Genomic DNA, 21,670 nt, shown 5'->3' on the forward strand with positions numbered 1-21,670 from the left:
TATTCCTTATGCTGTACTTTTAATCTCCCTGACTTATTTATTTTATAACTGGAAGTTTGTACCTCTTAACCTTTATCTCTTCTGCTCATCCCCCTCACCTCCCCTCTGGCAACCATCATTGTTCTCAGTATTTAAGAGTCTGTTTTTTTGTTTATTTGTTCATTTGTTTCATTTTTTTGGATTCCACATTTTATTGAGATATATGGTATTTCGCTTTCTGACTTCACTTAGCATAATAACCCTCTAGCTCCATCTATGTTGCAAATGGCAAAAATCGCATCCTTTTTTATAGCCAAGTAATATTCTTTATTATATATATAAATATATATGACACCTTTATCCATTCATGTATTGATGGACACTTAGGTTACTTCCATATCTTGGCTGTTAAAAATAATGCTGTACTATACATAGGGGTGCATATAGCATATGGGTGTTCTATTATTAATTTTTTGAGGAACTTCCATATTGTTTTTCACAGTGGTTGCACCAATTTACATTCTCACCAGTGGTGTACAAGGGTTTGTGATGGCTCTTCTTATAAGGAAACTAATCATATCAGATCATGGTCTCACCCTATCATCTGATTTAAACTTAATTACTTCCTTAAAGAGCTCATCTCCACATATAGCTTGAGTTTTTAAGAGTTTCAGTATAGAAATTTGGGGCTGCACAAATACTGAGTTCACAACAGTACATGTAAGAATCATTCAGTTACTCTTTAAAAAAGTCTTAAAAAAGTTTTTTAAAAAAGTCTTACTTGGTTACACCCCAATTCTAGGTTCTTCTGTTTATGATTGTTGTGTCATACTTTTTCCCATATGTTTACTTCCATTTTAAGATACTCAGATAGTTTGTAAGAAATGTTAAATGTTAATGATACCTTCATCTTGTATTGTGCTGTCTAAAAGTATTATACACAACTTTACTGCTTCAACCTGTTCTCCTACCCTTTCCCTCCAACATTTAGCCACACAATTTTTCAGCTCCTTAAACATGTTACATCATTTTTCCTCTTCTGAGATCCTCTCTTACCAGGGTAACTCCTTTTTATCTCTTGAGTCCCACTTTAAATATCATTTTGTGAAGACCTGCCTGACTCTAAATAAAATGTCATGGCCCCCTCCACCGTGCCACTTAATTGGGCAAGTTACTTAGTCTATTTGGATCACCCCCAGAACTTCAGTTTTCTCATCAGTGAAATGAGGGATGATAATGGTGTGTAAAACAATACCAAAATATGGTGAGGCCTCACAAAATTTAGCTGGCATTGTTTTTATTATTATTAACCTACCTCATCCTAGTTTAAATTTACTTATACCCATTGAGAGTATCCTTTCAACATGTTTTCTGCTAGAGGTAAGCTCTTACTTTGTCCCCAGGCATTGTTTATTATTAGCCTGGTAATTTTCCCATAGTTGGTAGTAAGTATACACTGAATACTTACATTAATTAACTATTCTTTTCTCTCATTATCATCATGCAAAAACTCTGGCAGGGCAGAGATAAGGCATTAATTCAGCATAATGGTTGAATAAAACCAAGTTATTTCTCGTTTGTGGTTTGAGCAAGAATCGTCTTTTCCCCTAAATTATGGAAGTGATCCCTGCTGGAAAATTGTATTAAATGAAGAAACATATCACATATACTTAAGACTGAAATATATAACATAAATATTAAAAATATCCCGTGGAAAATGTGTCATATTTATGTAACTAAGTATGCTAGATTGGCGTATTATTAAGTATATTGTCTTTGACATAAAAGAAGACAAGTATTTTTTATTAATTAAATTGGAAATTAGAAACAGAATAAAGAAATACTCAACTGTATGCAGTAAGCCTGACATTTCTAAAACAGACCTGTTGTCTTTAATTTGGTAAATAATTGATCTGTTTTCCAGAGGCTTTATTTCTGCCAGCTGAGTAGCTGAGAGCTGTGAAGTGCCACACATCTACATTTTAAATAATTGTCCTTCCTTGGCAGGGAAATTGCTTTTCCATCCATTAATAAGAGGAAAATGAATGTTGGGTCTATAGTAAAGTAGATTAAACATGTACCTCTTTGGATACTTGACTGCATCTTTAACAGACTTGAAATTTTTCTGGTTAATTAAATGCTATATATTGAAAGGTGATGGTGGTCTTGGGTTAATCATTTAAAAAGTTTAGGTTGGCTATTTCTTTTCTTTTGCACAGAGTTGTCCCCATTAATCATAGTGAGTGGTCAGAAAAATACCTTGTCTTGATTTTTATTAACATCTATAATGCCTTAGATTTACAGAATTATGTGGCTTCAGATTTTTCCTCTCATCTGACAGCGTCTGGTTTATTATTGCCAGTCACTTATACTGTATCACTAACAATGCAGAGGCAGCTTGAAGAGTTTATTGCTCCCCCCGCCCCCACAAGAAAGAGATGTTTCCATTCTAGATTTGTAGTTACTCTCCTCTGTCCTCATCTCATAAAATGACATGTTTTACTCATGTAATGGATTACTCCCTGAAGAATGTGTTCTCTTTGCTCTATATTCATTGTGGCACAGGACTTGTATGAGAGTCAGTGGGAACTTTGCAGGTTTAACTTACCATAAAGTATGGTAGGCATCATACCCAGCACCTGTGCTATTATTGTGGCCCCACCAAAATGTCTAATTCCTTTTAAAAGCAAAAATAAACAAACAAACAAACAAACTTTTACGCTAATGGGATACTTTAATATATGTTTAAACCAGCAACTGTAATCATAAAATACAACTTTAAATATTTTTTCATTGAAGACAGGGCCCATAAAGGCCAAAATGCCCAAAGCCCATTAATATCCTAATGTAGCCCCTAATGTATCCTAATCCTGGGTATCCTTTAGTAAGGGGGAGCCCTTCTCCTTTTCCACCATGACTGCCATAGTATTTCTAGTTAATTAAGCAAAGGTGCTCAGTTAGCCCTAAAAGGATTAATGAAAGATGAGAATACATATATGTATGCTATGTAAAATGTGAAACAAACATATATACACACACACACACACACACACACACACACACATATCTGTAACACTGTGCTGCCTGTAACAGGTGTAACTATAACAATAGAAACTGAGTATTAAATTTTGAAGAAGGTAAAGAAGAATATTTATAGCCAAGTACATAAATGCAAAGTAACCAAGGGTGAATTAAACTTTTGCTTATCAGGAAAGCTTCACTGGTTGTTAAGCAGTGAAGTGCTTGAATATTTGTGGTCCCTTCCCGTTTCCTCTCCTCTAGAATGCTCTGGTGCTCCCCTGGGTTCAGGCTTGTTTCAGTGTTCTCATTCAGATTTGTCTGTTCTCTTGCCATATATTAATTATTTTGAACATTGCTCTGAAAACAGTGCAAATATTTCTCAAAGATACATATATTCCAAAGGACATACATTACATCCAATAGGATGGGTACTTAGGGTGGGAAGGGGATGGGAATGGGGACTGGGTGTAGGAATGGATGATGAAAGGGCGCATGTTAAAAACAGTAGTCCATATCAGTATTCAGAATTAACATAATCGGTTTTACAAAAAAAGCCACTTTAGAGTACCAACAGTATAGATGAGAATAAAATTATTTAATTTAAAATGAACTGGTAGGGGGGCGCCTGGGTGGCTCAGTGGGTTAAGCCTCTGCCTTTAGCTCAGGTCATGATCTCAGTGTCCTGGGATGGAGCCCCACATCTGGGCTCTCTGCTCAGCAGGGAGCCTGCTTCCCTCTCTCTCTCTGCCTCCCTCTCTGCCTAATTGTGATCTCTTTCTCTGTGTCAAATAAATAAATAAAATCTTAAAAAAATAAAATAAAATGAACTAGGGGCACCTGGGTGGCTCAGTGGGCTAAAGCCTCTGCCTTTGGCTCAGGTCATGATCCCAGGGTCCTGGGATCGAGCCCTGCATCGGGTTCTCTGCTCAGCAGAGAGCCGGCTTCCCCCTCTCTCTCTGCCTGCCTCTCTGCCTACTTGTGATCTCTGTCAAATAAATAAATAACATCTTTAAAATAAAATAAAATAAAATGAACTTATCTTTTGGCTTTCCCTTTGTTCCTTTGACTGTTTTGTGGGAAGTTTTTGATGGTTATAGTTGGTTTTGATCTCGTTATTCGAGTCATTTTTTTTTAAAAGATATTTACTTGAGAGAGAGAAAGAGAGACTGGGGGAGGAGCAAAAGGAGAGGGAGAGAAGAAGAACCTCAAGCAGAACCTGACACAGGACTCGATCTCACAACCCTGAGATCATGATATGAGCTGCAATCAAGAATCAGATGCTTAGCCAACTGAGCCACCCAGGCGCCCCACAAGCCATATCTTTCTGACAGGCTAAAAAGCCATTATACTTATCCATTATGGATACAGATGTGTAGAGTGAGGTTGTGCAAAGAGTGCCTACCTGCCCAGTAATCTTTGTTGTATGACAGTGGTTGTTCTTACGAATATTCTTTCTGAAACGTAATTAAGGAATCATGTTTTGAAATAGTGCAGATAGGTAATGAAATCTAATTTCCAGAGACTGTTGGTAATTTGCTAATATTTGACATATTTGCAAATATGCCCAAAATAAAAATGTTAAATGATCATCACTTTTATTTTTCATCTAATAACTATTTGTTACATAGTTTCTGATCTCCCCTGCTAGACCCTTGACTGAAATCTGTTAGAGTGTCATATATATGCTCTGGAATACATGATTCATGGTGCTTTGACCACCCATTTGGCCAGGCTGCACATCTGAGACACACTGACCTCTTTCTTGACCCTCACTGTGAATCTGTATTTCTTATGCATCCCTCTCTGGTTGCTTTTTTTTTGTTTAGGTTTTATTGCATCCCCCCACCTCCCCTGCCCCATAGGGGTAGGATTTTAACTAACTGTTCTGTTGAGCATCTGTCTTTTCTCTCTCTCTCCATTCACTCTCTATAAAACAACCAATTTTATCTTGTTCTCTTACCCTTATGTTTTGGTTTGTCTTCATTTTTATTGAACTGTAGCTTACAAAATGTAGATTGCATGAATGTTAAGTATATAGCTTGGTACGTGCACGCACGTGCGCATACACACACATAAACACACACACACACACCGCCACGCCCCCCCCATATAAGCTCTACCCAAAAAATTAAAAAGTTCTGTTTTACACATCTCTGAAGTACATTGAATGGCATTCCTTGGAAATACCTATTTTCCAAATTTACCTTTCAAATTGTATATTATAGTCCTAATACATAAAATATCTGTTCCAAGCAGACTGCTCTGCATCATATCCTCTTTGCTTCTCCTGTCTTCTGCTTTTCATGATATTGCACTTTACTCTTCTGCCTACCAAATTCCTATTAACCTCAATTTGAAATGTATTTTATTACAAACCTTTAGCAGTGATTGTCTGTGATAGTTGTATGTGTATATCTGTGTCTATAATTTTTCTCCGAGGACAATAAGGTATTGGTACTAATAATAGACAACACAAGCTAACACTTTATAGACCCTCAAATTTGGTTTTCTCACTGTGGGTTTCAGTAATTGTATCTATTAATTGAAGTAAGGCATGCTGCCTCTAAGGCCGTTAGAGTTATAAAACTCTGAAATTGTATGATATGTTGTTTTCCTGAATAAAGTTAGGCATCAAATTAATCTTCCCAAACAATAGTTCCTTATCTTCCCAGTTCTACCTTATCTAAAAATTTTACATTTGCCATTGTAGGGACCCTCCATGTTGTGATACTATAATATGACTGGGTAAGAAAACGTATTCAGTTGTGAAAGAAAATTATATTTTTATAAAAATATTTAATCACTTTATGCCTTGATATCCTATTGGTGTTAATATTGTCCACTAATGGTTCACTTTATTAAAAGCGAATGGTTAAACCAAACGTAATCAACACAAGCTTTTTCCAAAATTATATAGAAATTCAAAGAATCTACAGTAGTCAAATCAATCTGGAAAAGGTGAGTGGCCTACTCTAAATGTATAGTAATCAAGAAAGGATAGTTTGGGACAAATATAGTTATAGATGGATGGAGTAGAATTCAAAAATTGATCCCATGCACATGGTTTCTTGATATTTGACCAAAATAGTAAGTAATTCAGTGTGGATAGTATAGTTGTATCAACAGTAGTGCTGGAACAACTGGGATATCCACTTGGGAAAAAAACCAAACTTTTACTTACCACCATATACTAAAATGAACTCGAAATTGATCATAGACTTAATTTAAAAGCTTAAACTATAAACCTTCAAAGAGAAAACAAAAGGATTATATCATTGTGACCTAGAGGAGATAGAGAAGGATGTTTTAGATAGGATACCCAAACACAAACCATAAAATTGGCCTTCATTAAATTAAGGACCTTGGGAAAGATATGATTAAGAAAATAAATTGGGGTGCCATAAACTGGGAGAGAGTATCATATATGTGTATAGTCATATATCATACATACAAATAGATATATGTGATGAAAAGACAAAACAATTAAAAATAGGCTAAAGATTTGAACATTCATGTCACAAAAGAAAATATGCAAATAGCCATTTAACACATGAAAAGCTGATCAGCATTACTGGTCATCAAGGAATATGGCATACTAAAACCATAAGAAATCACCAAATACTCACTGAAATGATTAAGAATTTTAAAGACTGACAGTACCACATGCTAATGAATTATGGAGCTCATGAGAAAGTTAAAATGATACAGCCACTTTGGATAAACATTTTCATGGTGGTTTTTTTTTTTTTTTTTTTTTTGATCAGGTTAAACCTACATATGAGCCAACAGTTCTACTCCTACATATTCACATAATAAAAACACACGTTCGCACAGACTTGTTTTTGACTCTTACTAGGAGTTAGTTTTACAGTAGCCAAAAACTAGAAACAATTGCTGAATGGACAAATAAGTGATCATTTATCTGTATAATGGAATACTGCCCAGAAAATTAAATAAATGAATGTAGTACTGTTAGCCACAGTAGTAGGTTTAACAAGATATTATGTGAATCCATTTACATGGAATTCTAATGTAGGCAGTATTAATTCATAATGACAGAAAGCCAATCAGTGGTTGCCTGGGGCCATGCACTGGGGAGGGGATGGACTGGCAAGTGGACACAAGGGAATTTTTTTCGCATGTGCTCTGTCTTGATGATGCCAGCAGTGTAGGTGTATATGCTTGTCAGACTCATCAAACTGTATAAAATGAGTACATTTATTGTAAATAAATTGTATATTAATGAAGGTTAATAAAGCTTAAAAACTATTTTGGCATCTGACCAAAAAATGTATTCAACCACTTGGAAAAATAAAAATACATAGACATGCACCACTTTCCTATATGTCTCCTGGATGAAAAGACCATTGAAAATAATGAATATTTGCATATTTAATATAAAAACCCATTGAATATGGTCAAAGATATCTTCAGAATCCTAAATGTTACATGATGCAAAGTGAAAGGAAGAAAATGAATTAATTGTTCCAGTGAAGATGTTAGGATGCTTAACTTGAAATTCCTAAAAATGCAAGAAGATGGAGATAGTAAGTTATAAAATAAGTGAACTAGAAAACCAATTATTGATTTTAGATTTTTCCACATGGAATAAATGAGTAAGAACCATAACAGAGATTTTGGTCTAATTTATCTTGGTTGTGGATATATGCAACTTAAGGAAGGGATAAAATGAATCATATCTTTTGTGTGTCTAACAGTGTGTAATGCAGTGCTTTTAACAGTGATTTTTCAACTTAAATTTAAGAAAGATTTAATATATCCTGGGCCACAAATGTAGAAGAATACAGTGATGAGTTTGATTATCAGCATCTTCAAGCAGCTTAAGAAATGTGCTAACATCAATGCTGCCCACAGGGAAATTTTGAGACCATTGTTTTCAAGTATTCACATTCAGTTTAAAGGTTCTATGAATCAGACTTTCATAGGTTATTATTGTGGTTTTATGTAATTTGAAGACCTAAATGATTTTTTAATCAGTACTAAGTTTTGTTTTTCTGCTTTTATGTTTACAAATTTGACTAGTAACTTTGAAAGATAATTAAATAATTTATAAGTTTTAATCTGTACAGGTATTGATGGGGATGTATTAAATTCACAAGAATTAATACCAAAATGTAAAATTATTTTAGAGTGATACATTTTGAATTCCTGTAATGATTTCTGTTTGCCCCAGTAGATCAGTGTTTATATCTCTTTTTGGAAGAGAGTGTGAATAGCTGGTAATTTGTTTTCCAGGTCATATGTGTGCACGTGATAAAGAACCATACAATTAGGGAGGTGTTATAAATAGGATATGGTAAAAAAGACATACCTACTCATGTTTCCAAGATTTTATAGCATATGCCTAGTGGAGGTTTGCTACTCTTTAATTTTGCCTTTTGGGCTAACCAGCTGACGCCCAGTTGAAAAGATTTATGTTCTTATGAGGCCGCAGAAGCCTTAATGTTCAGTTTCCAGCTACCTCAGATTTTGGAGAACGCCATGTACCATCAGCAGCTTCAGTCCCCACCCTCTAATGCTAACGCTCATCTATCAAACTTGAGGCTGAGAGTGAGGGAGAGGAAGCTTCCAGATAAACACACAACAGCGTCTAAACAGCTAATCACTCTAAGCTTCCGCTTCCAGGCCCTATAATTAGAAGTCCTTCTTTTCCTTGTATTCCCAGATGACGCAAATGCTTTTTGTGGCTTGGCACCTCATTTGGGGCGTGGGTTTAGTTTATGGCCAGGCTAGAGTCTGGTTTAGTCTTCTGATGCTGCATAAATAGTTCTCAAGCCACAGGCTACTCTGTACAAGTTTTTCCTTTTATGTATATCGGCTTTTTAAGTTGTTCTCTAGGAAAAAAAAAAAAAAAGCTTGTCATTTCTTCCAGCAGAATGTGTGCAAAAGAGGAAATTATAAATTAAAAGGAAGCACATGATTGTATAGTACTATTACTAGTTATTTATTTCTTCCTTTCCTCTATTTCTTCCTTTCCTCTATGCTCTTCTAGTTTTTTTTTTAACTATTTTAAAATTTTATCAAAAAAAGCTCATTGATAGATTATAGAAGCCACACTTCCATGGGGAAGTGGGAAAAGAAAACCTTTTTAAAAAATTTTTATTTATTTGAGAGAGAGCAAGAGCAAGCTAGTGAGCATGAGCAGAGGGAGGGGCAGAAGGAGAGGGAAAAGCAGACCTTTCACTGAGCAGGGAGCCCTACGCAAGGCTCAGTCTCAGAACCCTGAGATCAAGACCTGAGCCAAAGGCAGCCACTTAACTGACTGAGCCACCCAGGCACTACTTGAGATAGGATACACAGAAGATAATAAAGATAAATTTTCAGTGGCCTATTTCTCTAAAAATTGGAATTCGTTTTAGATACTAGAAACTAGACAGATGTTAATGTCAGTTTGAAAAGCTGGGAGCTTATTGAAAAGTGTTCATTTGTGATTGTCATTCACATGTGAAACAGTAATTGTCTTGATTTGGCTGTTTGTCTTGATTTGGCTAACTTGACTTGGAGTTCTTATTATGAGTAAAATATTGATACGATTCTAAAAGAAATGGAGTTTATCTTCAGTAGGTGAGTCATATATTTGTATTATAAGTACCATCATTTTCCTGTCAGAATGTTTCCATTGAATTGTTTGTCACGTGCAGAAAATCATTTTGTTGTGGAAAAGTGAAATCAGAACACACGAGCAGAACTGTGATAATTCAGACTTAGTATAACTCAGCAAAAACTAAGAGGAGTGAAGAAGTATTGTCCACAAAAGGATAACTAAGCATTCATGCCCAACCTTAGAAATTTATTGTTTGGATAACAACAATAATATGGAAAGAATATAAAATATGTTGGTGACCTCATGACCATAGTTGGGTGCAGAGTGGGAGGCAATGTTATATAAACTGTTACACATTTGAAGTAGAGCTCAGTAAATGACACTTTTCATCATCTAAAATGTATTCTCTTGGAAGTAGTCAGGACACTGGCATCTAGTATGGTATTTTTTAATTTAACATAGTGACTAGAGTTGTACCTTATATTAGCCAGGTGGATAGCAAACTCACATATACTTCATCTTTTCATTTAAATGCCTACCTTAACCTTCCCACTAGCACTTAATGTGCTTTCATAGCATTTTTTTCAACCGAGAAAAGCTTTAAGAGTTAAAAAATGTGATTCTGCTTTTGGCATAGCACAGTGAGCCAATAAACCATTCTTCCCACAGAAAACAAATATAAATTCTGGACAAAATATAAACAAACATGCACAAATTAGGATGTGTGTATTATAGTTCCTGGAATAACCAACAGAAATGTAAGAGAGATATTTAAAAAGATAATAGAAAAATTAAAAGTGGATATTAAAATTATTGAAATTATCTAGAAAAAGGGAAGGAAGCAAGAACAGAGAAACAACAAAAGCAAGGAAACCGTCAGAAAAGTAATAAAAAAATAATAAAATTGTAGCTATAAACTTAACCCTACAAGTAAGTTAGGCTAAATGTGAATGAACTACAAACACCAACTTAAAAGGACCAGAATTGGATTAAAAAAAACCAAAAACCCAAATTAGACCTCTGTAGTCATTTTAAATATATTTATATTGATTTTAAAAGTGAAAGAATGGAAAAGCATATACCATGTGTGAACCAATCAGAACAAAGCTAGAGTGATGGTATCCGTATCAGAAAAAGTAGACTTCAGAACAAGGAAAATATCAGGGTTAAAATGGGACATCACAATAAAAGAGGCTGTTCACCAAGAAGTCCTAATAATCCTAAATGTGTATGGACTTTAAAAAGGTCTAAAATTTAGGGAGCTTATATAACTGAAAAAAATAGACATATCCACAATTATACTTGGAGATGTTCAGTTCTGCTCAGTGGTGGTCGAACAAGAAAGTAGGCAATCAATCAGTAAGGATATTAAAGGATATTAATATCCTTTAATATAATATTATATATTTATATAATATTTATATAATTGCATAAGTTATATAAATACATAATTACATATTTATATAATATTTAATTATATATAAATAAGATATATAATATATAATTATAAAAATAAAATATACTTATATAATATTTAATAATAATATTAAATATATTTGCTATCCTTTAATATAAAGGATATTAAAGATCCTAACAACACTATCAATGAACTTGAATTAACTGACCTTTATAATACTGCAGGTGTTCAAATGTATGTGGGACTCTAGTCTAGTCTAGTCTCATATAAAATAAGGTTTAACAAATTCCTTGTCATAATGGAATTAAACTAAAATCAATATGTGAAAGATACCTAAAAAATACTCAAATACTTGGAAAAACTTAACCACGTATTAAATATCCCCCAAGTAAAGAGGAAATACTTAGAAAACATTTAGAACTGAATGCAAAAAAAAAAAAAAAGGCAGTATCAAATTTTTGGAATTCATTCCATTTTAAAGCAGGTTTGTAGGGAAATTTATACTAATATATGGTATTCTGAAAAAGAAGAAAGTTCCTGAAACAATAATCTAAGCTTCCCTTAAAGTTGAAAAAGGGGGTACCTTAATGGCTCAGTCGGTTAAGTATCTGACTCTTGATCTCAGGGTGGTGAGTTCATGTACGTTAAAAAAAAAAAAAAGTGGAGAAAAGAAAGCAAATAAAACTAAGGAGAATGAAGGAAATAGTAACAGAATATACTAATAGCAGAAGGAGGAATATAGGAGAAATCAATGAAATTGAAAGAAAATCAATGACAGTTGGGGCATCTGGGTGGCTCAGTTGGTTAAGTGTCTGCCTTTGGGTCAGGTCATGATCTCAGGGTCCTGGGATTTAGCCCCACATCAAGTGCCCTGCTTGGTGGGGAGTCTACCTCCCCTTTCCCAACCACCCCCCAACTTGTGCTCTCTCTCTCAAATAAGTAAAATCTTTTTTAAAAAAAAGAAAAAAAAATCTCTCCAACACCTAAATAAATATCCTTGAAAGCATCTAGCTAGAATGAGCAAAAAAAGAAAAAAAAAAAAAAAGAGAGAGAGAGAGAAAACAAATGGTTGATAATCTCAATGAAAAAGTGGACATCACCAAAGACCTGGCCATTTCCTTGAGTTACAGAAAGTGATTCACCCAAGAAGACCATTTAAATTAAACACTCAAATTTTCCATTTTAAAGTAATAAAATTTAAATTACAAAGAAATTAAATTAAAAAGATTGTTGAGTGTTCAACTACAGAAAGGCCCACTGGCAAATTCTACTAAACATCTAGGTAAGAAATAATAGCACTTTTCCCTAATCTCTTCTAGAAAATAAGAATATAAGGAACCTTTCACAATAGGACCAGCTTTACCCTGATTCTAAAAACAGATAAATACATGATTAGAAACCTACAAATGAATATCCCTCAGGAACACATCATGAAAATCTTAAAACATTAGCTAATTGAATCTGGCAGCATATAATAAAGGATTTTGACCAGGTGGAGCTTATTCTAGAAATGCACGGCTTGGTCAGCATTTGATATTCAGTCATTAGTAAAATTCACCATATTAATCGAGTAAAGAAGAAGACCACATAATCATCTCACAGGTATAAAACCCTGGACAAAATTCAACACTTCATTCATTATAGAAGCTCTCAACAAACTAGGACTAGAAAGGAACATCCTTAAGTTGATAGTGGGTATTTATAAAAATCCTACAGCTAAAATCATACTTAAAGATTGAATACTTGTCTTAGAATTGGGAAGTTATGAATATTGCTTCTCACCAGTCCTGTTTTCCTCAGCAAATGTAGTAAGTGAAGAAAAAGAGAAAAAGGCATGTAGTTTGGAAAGGAAGAAATTATGTCTAGTCACATACTACATGATATTCTGTAAAGAACATTCCATATAATCTACAAAGAAACCTTTGCTAGAGCTGGAAGAATATAAAAAATTTCAATTTTATGTCTGTGTGCCAGCAGGGAAAAATTGATAATTGAGATAAAATAAAGAATACCATTTATAATGGATCCAAGAAAATATATTTACAATTTGTGTGCTGAACAAGGAAAAAAAAGTCAAAGAAGATATATGTTAAGAAATATGAAGTGTTCCTAGGTCAGAAGACTCAATATTGTTAAGATGTTGATCATACTCAAATTGATTTATAGACTTAATATAATACTCCCAAAAAATCCTAGGAATTTTTTAAAATATCAAAATATGATTCTGTGTTTGGAAAGGAATTGGAATAGCCAAAATAATGTTGAAAAGGTTCTAACCTGATTTCAAGATTTACTATAAAGTTACAGTAGTGAAGAAAGTGTGGCATTTTTTTTTAAATTTTATTTTTTATAAACATATATTTTTATCCCCAGGGGTACAGGTCTGTGAATCGCCAGGTTTACACATTTCACAGCACTCACCATAGCACATACCCAACCCCAATGTCCATAACCCCACCCTCCTCTCCCAACCCCCTCCCCCCATCAACCCTCAGTTTGTTTTGTGAGATTAAGAGTCACTTTTGCTTTGTCTCCCTCCCAATCCCATCTTGTTTCATTTACTCTTCTCCTACCCCCTTAACCCCCCATGTTGCATCTCCTCTCCCTCATATCAGGGAGATCATATGATAGTTATCTTTCTCCGATTGACTTATTTCGCTAAGCATGATACCCTCTAGTTCAATCCACGTCGTCGCAAATGGCAAGATTTCATTTCTTTTGATGGCTGCATAGTATTCCATTGTGTATATATACCACATCTTCTTTATCCATTCGTCTGTTGATGGACATCTAGGTTCTTTCCAGTTTGGCTATTGTAGACATTGCTGCTATAAACATTCGGGTGCACGTGCCCCTTCGGATCACTACGTTTGTATCTTTAGGGTAAATACCCAGTAGTGCAATTGCTGGATCATAGGGTAGTTCTATTTTCAACAGTTTGAGGAACCTCCATGCTGTTTTCCAGAGTGGTTGCACCAGCTTGCATTCCCACCAACAGTGTAGGAGGGTTCCCCTTTCTCCGCATCCTCGCCAGCATCTGTCATTTCCTGACTTGTTAATTTTAGCCATTCTGACTGGTGTGAGGTGATATCTCATTGTGGTTTTGATTTGTATTTCCCTGATGCAGAGTGATACGGAGCACTTTTTGATGTGTCTGTTGGCCATCTGGATGTCTTCTTTGCAGAAATGTCTGTTCATGTCTTCTGCCCATTTCTTGATTGGATTATTTGTTCTTTGGGTGTTGAGTTTGCTAAGTTCTTTATAGATTTTGGACACTAGCCCTTTATCTGATATGTCGTTTGCAAATATCTTCTCCCATTCTGTCAGTTGTCTTTTGCTTTTGTTAACTGTTTCCTTTGCTGTGCAAAAGCTTTTGATCTTGATAAAATCCCAATAGTTCATTTTTGCCCTTGCTTCCCTTGCCTTTGGCGATGTTCCTAGGAAGATGTTGCTGTGGCTGAGGTCGAAGAGGTTGCTGCCTGTGTTCTTCTCAAGGATTTTGATGGATTCCTTTCTCACATTGAGGTCCTTCATCCATTTTGAGTCTATTTTCGTGTGTGGTGTAAGGAAATGATCCAATTTCATTTTTCTGCATGTGGCCGTCCAATTTTCCCAACACCATTTATTGAAGAGGCTGTCTTTTTTCCATTGGACATTCTTTCCTGCTTTGTCGAAGATGAGTTGACCATAGAGTTGAGGGTCTATTTCTGGGCTCTCTATCCTGTTCCATTGATCTATGTGTCTGTTTCTGCCAGTACCATGCTGTCTTGATGATGACAGCTTCGTAATAGAGCTTGAAGTCCGGAATTGTGATGCCACCGACTTTGGCTTTCTTTTTCAATATTCCTTTGTCTATTTGAGGTCTTTTCTGGTTCCATATAAACTTTAGGATTATTTGTTCCATTTCTTTGAAAAAAATGGATGGTACTTTGATAGGAATTGCTTTAAATGTGTAGATTGCTTTAGGTAGCATAGACATTTTCACAATATTTATTCTTCCAATCCAGGAGCATGGAACATTTTTCCATTTCTTTGTGTCTTCCTCAATTTCTTTCATGAGTACTTTATAGTTTTCTGTGTATAGATTCTTAGCCTCTTTGGTTAGGTTTATTCCTAGGTATCTTATAGTTTTGGGTGCAATTGTAGATGGGACTGACTCCTTAATTTCTCTTTCTTCTGTCTTGTTGTTGGTGTAGAGAAATGCAACTGATTTCTGTGCATTGCTTTTATATCCTGACACTTTACTGAATTCCTGTACAAGTTCTAGCAGTTTTGGAGTGGAGTCTTTTGGGTTTTCCACATATAGTATCATATCATCTGCGAAGAGTGATAGTTTGACTTCTTCTTTGCCGATTTGGATGCCTTTAATTTCCTTTTGTTGTCTGATTGCTGAGGCTAGGACTTCTAGTACTATGTTGAATAGCAGTGGTGATAATGGACATCCCTGCCATGTTCCTGACCTTAGCGGAAAATCTTTCAGTTTTTCTCCATTGAGAATGATATTTGCGGTGGGTTTTTCATAGATGGCTTTGATAATATTGAGGTATGTGCCCTCTATCCCTACACTTTGAAGAGTTTTGATCAGGAAGGGATGCTGTACTTTGTCAAATGCTTTTTCAGCGTCTATGGAGAGTATCATATGGTTCTTGTTCTTTCTTTTATTAATGTGTTGTATCACATTGATTGATTTGAGGATGTTGAACCAACCTTGCAGCCCTGGAATAAATCCCACTTGGTCGTGGTGAATAATCCTTTTAATGTAGTGTTGAATCCTATTGGCTAGTATTTTGGTGAGAATTTTTGCATCTGTGTTCATCAAGGATATTGGTCTGTAGTTCTCTTTTTTGATGGGATCCTTGTCTGGTTTTGGGATCAAGGTAATGCTGGCCTCATAAAATGTGTTTGGAAGTTTTCCTTCCATTTCTATTTTTTGGAACAGTTTCGGGAGAATAGGAATTAGTTCTTCTTTAAATGTTTGGTAGAATTCCCCCGGGAAGCCATCTGGCCCTGGGCTTTTGTTTGTTTGGAGATTTTTGATGACAGTTTCAATCTCCTTAGTGGTTATGGGTCTGTTCAGGCTTTCTATTTCTTCCTGGTTCAGTTGTGGTAGTTTATATGTCTCTAGGAATGCATCCATTTCTTCCAGATTGTCAAATTTGTTGGCATAGAGTTGCTCATAGTATGTTCTTATAATTGTCTGTATTTCTTTGGTGTTAGTTGTGATCTCTCCTCGTTCATTCATGATTTTATTTATTTGGGTCCTTTCTCTTTTCTTTTTGATAAGTCTGGCCAGGGGTTTATCAATCTTATTAATTCTTTCAAAGAACCAGCTCCTAGTTTCGTTGATTTGTTCTGTTGTTTTTTTGGTTTCTATTTCATTGATTTCTGCTCTGATCTTTATGATTTCTCTTCTCCTGCTGGGTTTAGGGTTTCTTTCTTGTTCTTTCTCCAGCTCCTTTAGGTGTAGGGTTAGGTTGTGTACCTGAGACCTTTCTTGTTTCTTGAGAAAGGCTTGTACCGCTATATATTTTCCTCTCAGGACTGCCTTTGTTGTGTCCCACAGGTTTTGAACTGTTGTGTTTTCATTATCATTTGTATCTATGAATTTTTTCAATTCTTCTTTAATTTCCTGGTTGACCCATTCATTCCTTAGTAGGATGCTCTTTAGTCTCCATGTATTTGCGTTCTTTCCAAATTTCCTCTTGTGATTGAGTTCTAGCTTCAGAGCATTGTGGTCTGAAAATATGCAGGGAATGATTCCAATCTTTTGATACTGGTTGAGACCTGATTTAGCACTGAGGATGTGGTCTATTCTGGCAAATGTTCCATGTGCACTAGAGAAGAATGTGCATTTTGTTGCTTTGGGATGAAATGTTCTGAATATATCTGTGATGTTCATCTGGTCCAGTGTGTCATTTAAGGCCTTTATTTCCTTGTTGATCTTTTGCTTGGATGATCTGTCCATTTCAGTGAGGGGAGTGTTAAAGTCCCCTACTATTATTGTATTATTGTTGATGTGTTTCTTTGATTTTGTTATTAATTGGTTTATATAGTTGGCTGCTCCCACGTTAGGGGCATAGATATTTAAAATTGTTAGATCTTCTTGTTGGACCGATCCTTTGAGTATGATATAGTGTCCTTCCTCATATCTTATTATAGTCTTTGGCTTAAAATCTAATTGATCTGATATAAGGATTGCCACTCCTGCTTTCTTCTGATGTCCATTAGCATGGTAAATTCTTTTCCACCCCCTCACTTTAAATCTGAAGGTGTCTTCGGGTTTAAAATGGGTTTCTTGTAGGCAACATATAGATGGGTTTTGTTTTTTTTATCCATTCTGACACCCTGTGTCTTTTGATTGGGGCATTTAGCCCATTAACATTCAGGGTAACTATTGAGAGATATGAATTTAGTGCCATTTTATTGCCTGTAAGGTGACTGTTATTGTATATTGTCTCTGTTCCTTTCTGATCTACTACTTTTAGGGTCTCTCTCTGCTTAGAGGACCCCTTTCAATATTTCCTGTAGAGCTCGTTTGGTGTTTGCAAATTCTTTCAGTTTTTGTTAGTCCTGGAAGCTTTTAATCTCTCCTTCTATTTTCAATGATAGCCTAGCTGGATATAGTATTCTTGGCTGCATGTTTTTCTCATTTAGTGCTCTGAATATATCATGCCAGCTCTTTCTGTCCTGCCAGGTCTCTGTGGATAAGTCTGCTGCCAATCTAATATTTTTACCATTGTATGTTACAGACTTCTTTTCCCGGGCTGCTTTCAGGATTTTCTCTTTGTCACTAAGACTTGTAAATTTTACTCTTAGGTGATGGGGTGTGGACCTATTCTTATTGATTTTGAGGGGGGTTCTCTGAACCTCCTGGATTTTGATGCTTGTTCTCTTTGCCATATTGGGGAAATTGTCTCCAATAATTCTCTCCAATGTACCTTCTGCTCCCCTCTCTCTTTCTTCTTCTTCTGGAATCCCAATTATTCTAATGTTGTTTCGTCTTATGGTGTCACTTATCTCTCGAATTCTCCCCTTGTGGTCCAGTAGCTGTTTGTCCCTCTTTTGCTCAGCTTCTTTATTCTCTGTCATTTGGTCTTCTATATCGCTAATTCTTTCTTCTGCCTCATTTATCCTAGCAGTGAGAGCCTCCATTTTTGATTGCACCTCATTAATAGCTTTTTTGATTTCAACTTGGTTAGATTTTAGTTCTTTTGTTTCTCCAGAAAGGGCTTTTATATCTCCCGAGAGGGTTTCTCTAATATCTTCCATGCCTTTTTCAAGCCCAGCTAGAACCTTGAGAATCATCATTCTGAACTCTAGATCTGACATATTACCAATGTCTGTATTGATTAGGTCCCTAGCCTTTGGTACTACCTCTTGTTCTTTTTTTTTGTGGTGAATTTTTCCGCCTTGTCATTTTGTCCAGTTAAGAGTATATGAAGGAGCAAGTAAAATACTAAAAGGGTGGCAACAACCCCAGGAAAATATGCTTTAACCAAATCAGAAGAGATCCCAAATCGTGAGGGGGGAGAAAGGGGATAAAAAGAGGTTCAGAAAGAAAAAAAAAAAAAAGGAATAAGTAAAAAAGAAAACGAATAAAGAAAAAATATAAAAAAGAAAATATATATATATATATATATATATTAGATAAACTAGTTAAAAAATGTTAAAAAAGAAAAGGGTAAAAGTTTAAAAAAATTTGGCAGAAGAGAAAAAAAATTGAAAAAGAAAAAAAAAATTAAATTAACTGCAAGGCTAAAGAGTCATGGGGAGAAAGCCATGAGTTCCGTGCTTTGCTTTCTCCTCCTCTGGAATTCCGCAGCTCTCCTTGGTATTGAAACTGCACTCCTTGGTAGGTGAACTTGGTCCTGGCTGGATTTCTTGTTGATCTTCTTGGGGAGGGGCCTGTTGTAGTGATTCTCAAGTGTCTTTGCCCCAGGCGGAATTGTACCTCCCTTACCAGGGGCTGGGCTGAGTAATCCGCTCGGGTTTGCTTTCAGGAGCTTTTGTTCCCTGAGCGCTTTCCGTAGAGTTCCAGAGGACGGGAATGAAGATGGCGGCCTCCCAGTCTCCGGCCTGGAGGAGCCGAGAGCCTGAGGCCCCACTCCTTAGTGCGCCCTCAGAGAACAGTGCCCAGTTACTCCCGTCACTCTGTCCTCTGGCCACGATCCAAGCTGACTGAGCCTGCGACCGGTTCAAGGTAACCCCGAGTTTAGAGCTCACTCCTCGGCTCTGTCTCTGTAGCCAGCTTCCCCGTTCTAATACCTGTAAGCTCTGCGACACTCAGACATCCCCGATCCTTCTGTGACCCTGCGGGACCTGAGGCCACGCTGACCCCGCGTGGGCTTCACCCCGGTTAAGCCTCTGGACTGATGTCCCTCAGCAGAACAGACTTTTAAAAAGTCCTGATTTTGTGCTCCGTTGCTCCGCCGCTTGCCGGGAGCCGGCCCCTCCCCCCGCGGTCTATTGTCCAGTCGCTTTGGATTCACTTCTCCTCCAGTCCTACCTTTCAGAAAGTGGTTGATTTTCTGTTTCTAGAATTGCTGTTCTTCTTCTCTTCCATCTCCCGTTGGATTTGTAGGTGTTTGCAATCTTTAGATAACCTATCTAGCTGATCTCCAGCTACCTGAAGTAGTCTCAGCCTGCTACTTCTCCGCCATCTTGACTCCTCCTCCGAAAGTGTGGTATTAATGAGAGTAAAGATGACTATAGATGAAATTGATGGACTAGAATAATAATTCCAGAAAAAGATCTATCAGATACAGCCAGTTGATATTTGACAAATTGACAATAGATTTAAAAAATAAAGGATAAAGAACTCCGTGGATAAAGAATAGTTTCTGGAAGAAATCTTGCTGGAACAACTGAACATCATTTCCAAAAAAAGTTCCTTTGTGTTATGCCTCATGCTTTTTACAAAAATTAACTCAAAATGAATGATAGACCTTTATGTAAAATATAAAACTCTGAAAATTTTACCAGAATACAAAATAGTTGTGACCATGGATTAGGGAAAGAGTTCTCCACCGAGATACTTTGTCAAAATTAAAAACTTGCTCTGTGAGACACTATAAGCAGTTTGGATAAATGTTATGCCAGGGTAGAGACACATTCTAAACTGGTGAATTAAGGTAGGGTATTGTAGATAAACTGAAACTCAAAATTCAGGTTTTGAAAAATGGTAAGAAGTGGGAGCAGGTTTTAGTTTCATGGAGAGAAGTCATTTTCACATTTTTTGTTATCACATTGGCTGTTTTAAGTGTTTGAGAACTCTTAGTAATCCTTTCTCTACTAGGCATACGGAAACAGAAAACTTCTACAATTAGTGTCCTTACTAAATTATACTGATGTATACTGATGTTGCATGAAGGTTCATACAGAAGAAAGATGTTGTATTTTATTTTTTTTTAATTGGGAGAAGTTTTTTTTACATCTTTGGTCATTTTTTTTTTCCATCAGTAGTACTTTAAAGCATAAAGAGGGGTGCCTGGGTGGCTCAGTGGGTTAAGCCTCTGCCTTTGGCTCAGGTCATGATCTCAGGGTCCTGGGATCGAACCCCACATCGGGCTCTCTGCTAAGCAGGGAGCCTGCTTGCCCCTCTTTCTCTGCCTGCCTCTCTGCCTACTTATGATCTCTCTCTCTCTGTCAAATAAATAGGTAGACTCTTCAAAAAAAATAAAAAAATAAAGAAAGCATAATGAATACTTTGTGAAAATATTTCATCCACATGCCTAATTGTTTTTACTTTTACTCTCTTATTGTGTGTCTTTCAGGAATGCTTCTAGTCACAACAGACACCCTCGGCCATGACTTTCATGTCTTCCAAATTCTGACTCATCCTTGGTCTTCATCACAAAGTGCTGTCCATCATCTGTATACTCTTCACAGAGGAGAAACTGAAGCCAAAGTAAGTTGTATATTTTTTAGAAGGTGTTTGTGTGTGTGTATGTGTGTGTGTAGTATGACATCTGATTAAGCTGTTTATTTGGGGCTTAATGTTAATGTTATTGAGAACATAAAGTACCCTATTTTGACCCAATAAATACATAAGCAGTAGGTGAACAAATCAGTGAACTTGATAAAACAAAAATTCTATTTATCCTTCTCCTCCTACCCTATACCATCTCCATCTCTCCCACCCCTCTCCCCCCACTGGCGAAAACCCTGTCATCCATTAGATATCTTTCCCGGTCTTTTTTGTGTGTTTTGGTTTTATATACTTGCATACATGCACACGCACACACATATGCATGTAAGCACATATTCATATATATGCAAAAATAATTGCATTTTATATCATATGACTCTATGGATAATATTCGGTGGTATAGTGAGAATGAGTTGTGTACATTTGTTCCCAGCTCTGGCTGTGGTGCCGTTACATCTGTGTTAGGAGTGTTTAATGGAAATCGACAAACACTGCAAGTCAGAACTATTTTTTTCTTATGGAGCCAGTTTTTAACTTTTAGCAACACGTCACTGTGCATGCATGTATGGGCATGCATGTATATACACATCCCCACAACATCCACACACACATCCACACCCACACCCACAGATATAACTTACTATTTGTATTAGGTACCATGCTAAGTGCTTTTACATGTACTCTTAATGTCACTTGGTACATACTGAGATACTTAATAGGCTAAAATTCCAACTGTTCAATCTTTGGTTTCCCAGAGCTT

The 21,670-nt window shown here is 36.1% G+C and overlaps 1 protein-coding gene across 11 annotated transcripts in view; it reads left to right on the forward strand.

Moving 5' to 3' along the window:
* BCAS3 (BCAS3 microtubule associated cell migration factor) overlaps positions 1–21,670 on the forward strand; it is a 584,262-nt gene that overhangs the window by 188,444 nt on the left and 374,148 nt on the right. For all 11 annotated transcript variants that reach the window (XM_032871859.1, XM_032871862.1, XM_032871866.1 and 8 more), the window contains exon 14: positions 20,756–20,889. In XM_032871859.1, coding sequence (XP_032727750.1) covers positions 20,756–20,889 — 134 coding nt within the window. The remainder of the gene's footprint in view (positions 1–20,755; positions 20,890–21,670) is intronic.

The sequence above is a fragment of the Lontra canadensis genome, unplaced genomic scaffold (assembly GCF_010015895.1).
Source record: "Lontra canadensis isolate GAN:19392208 unplaced genomic scaffold, GSC_riverotter_1.0 scaffold43, whole genome shotgun sequence".
In the NCBI taxonomy this organism is placed as follows: Eukaryota; Metazoa; Chordata; class Mammalia; order Carnivora; family Mustelidae; genus Lontra; species Lontra canadensis.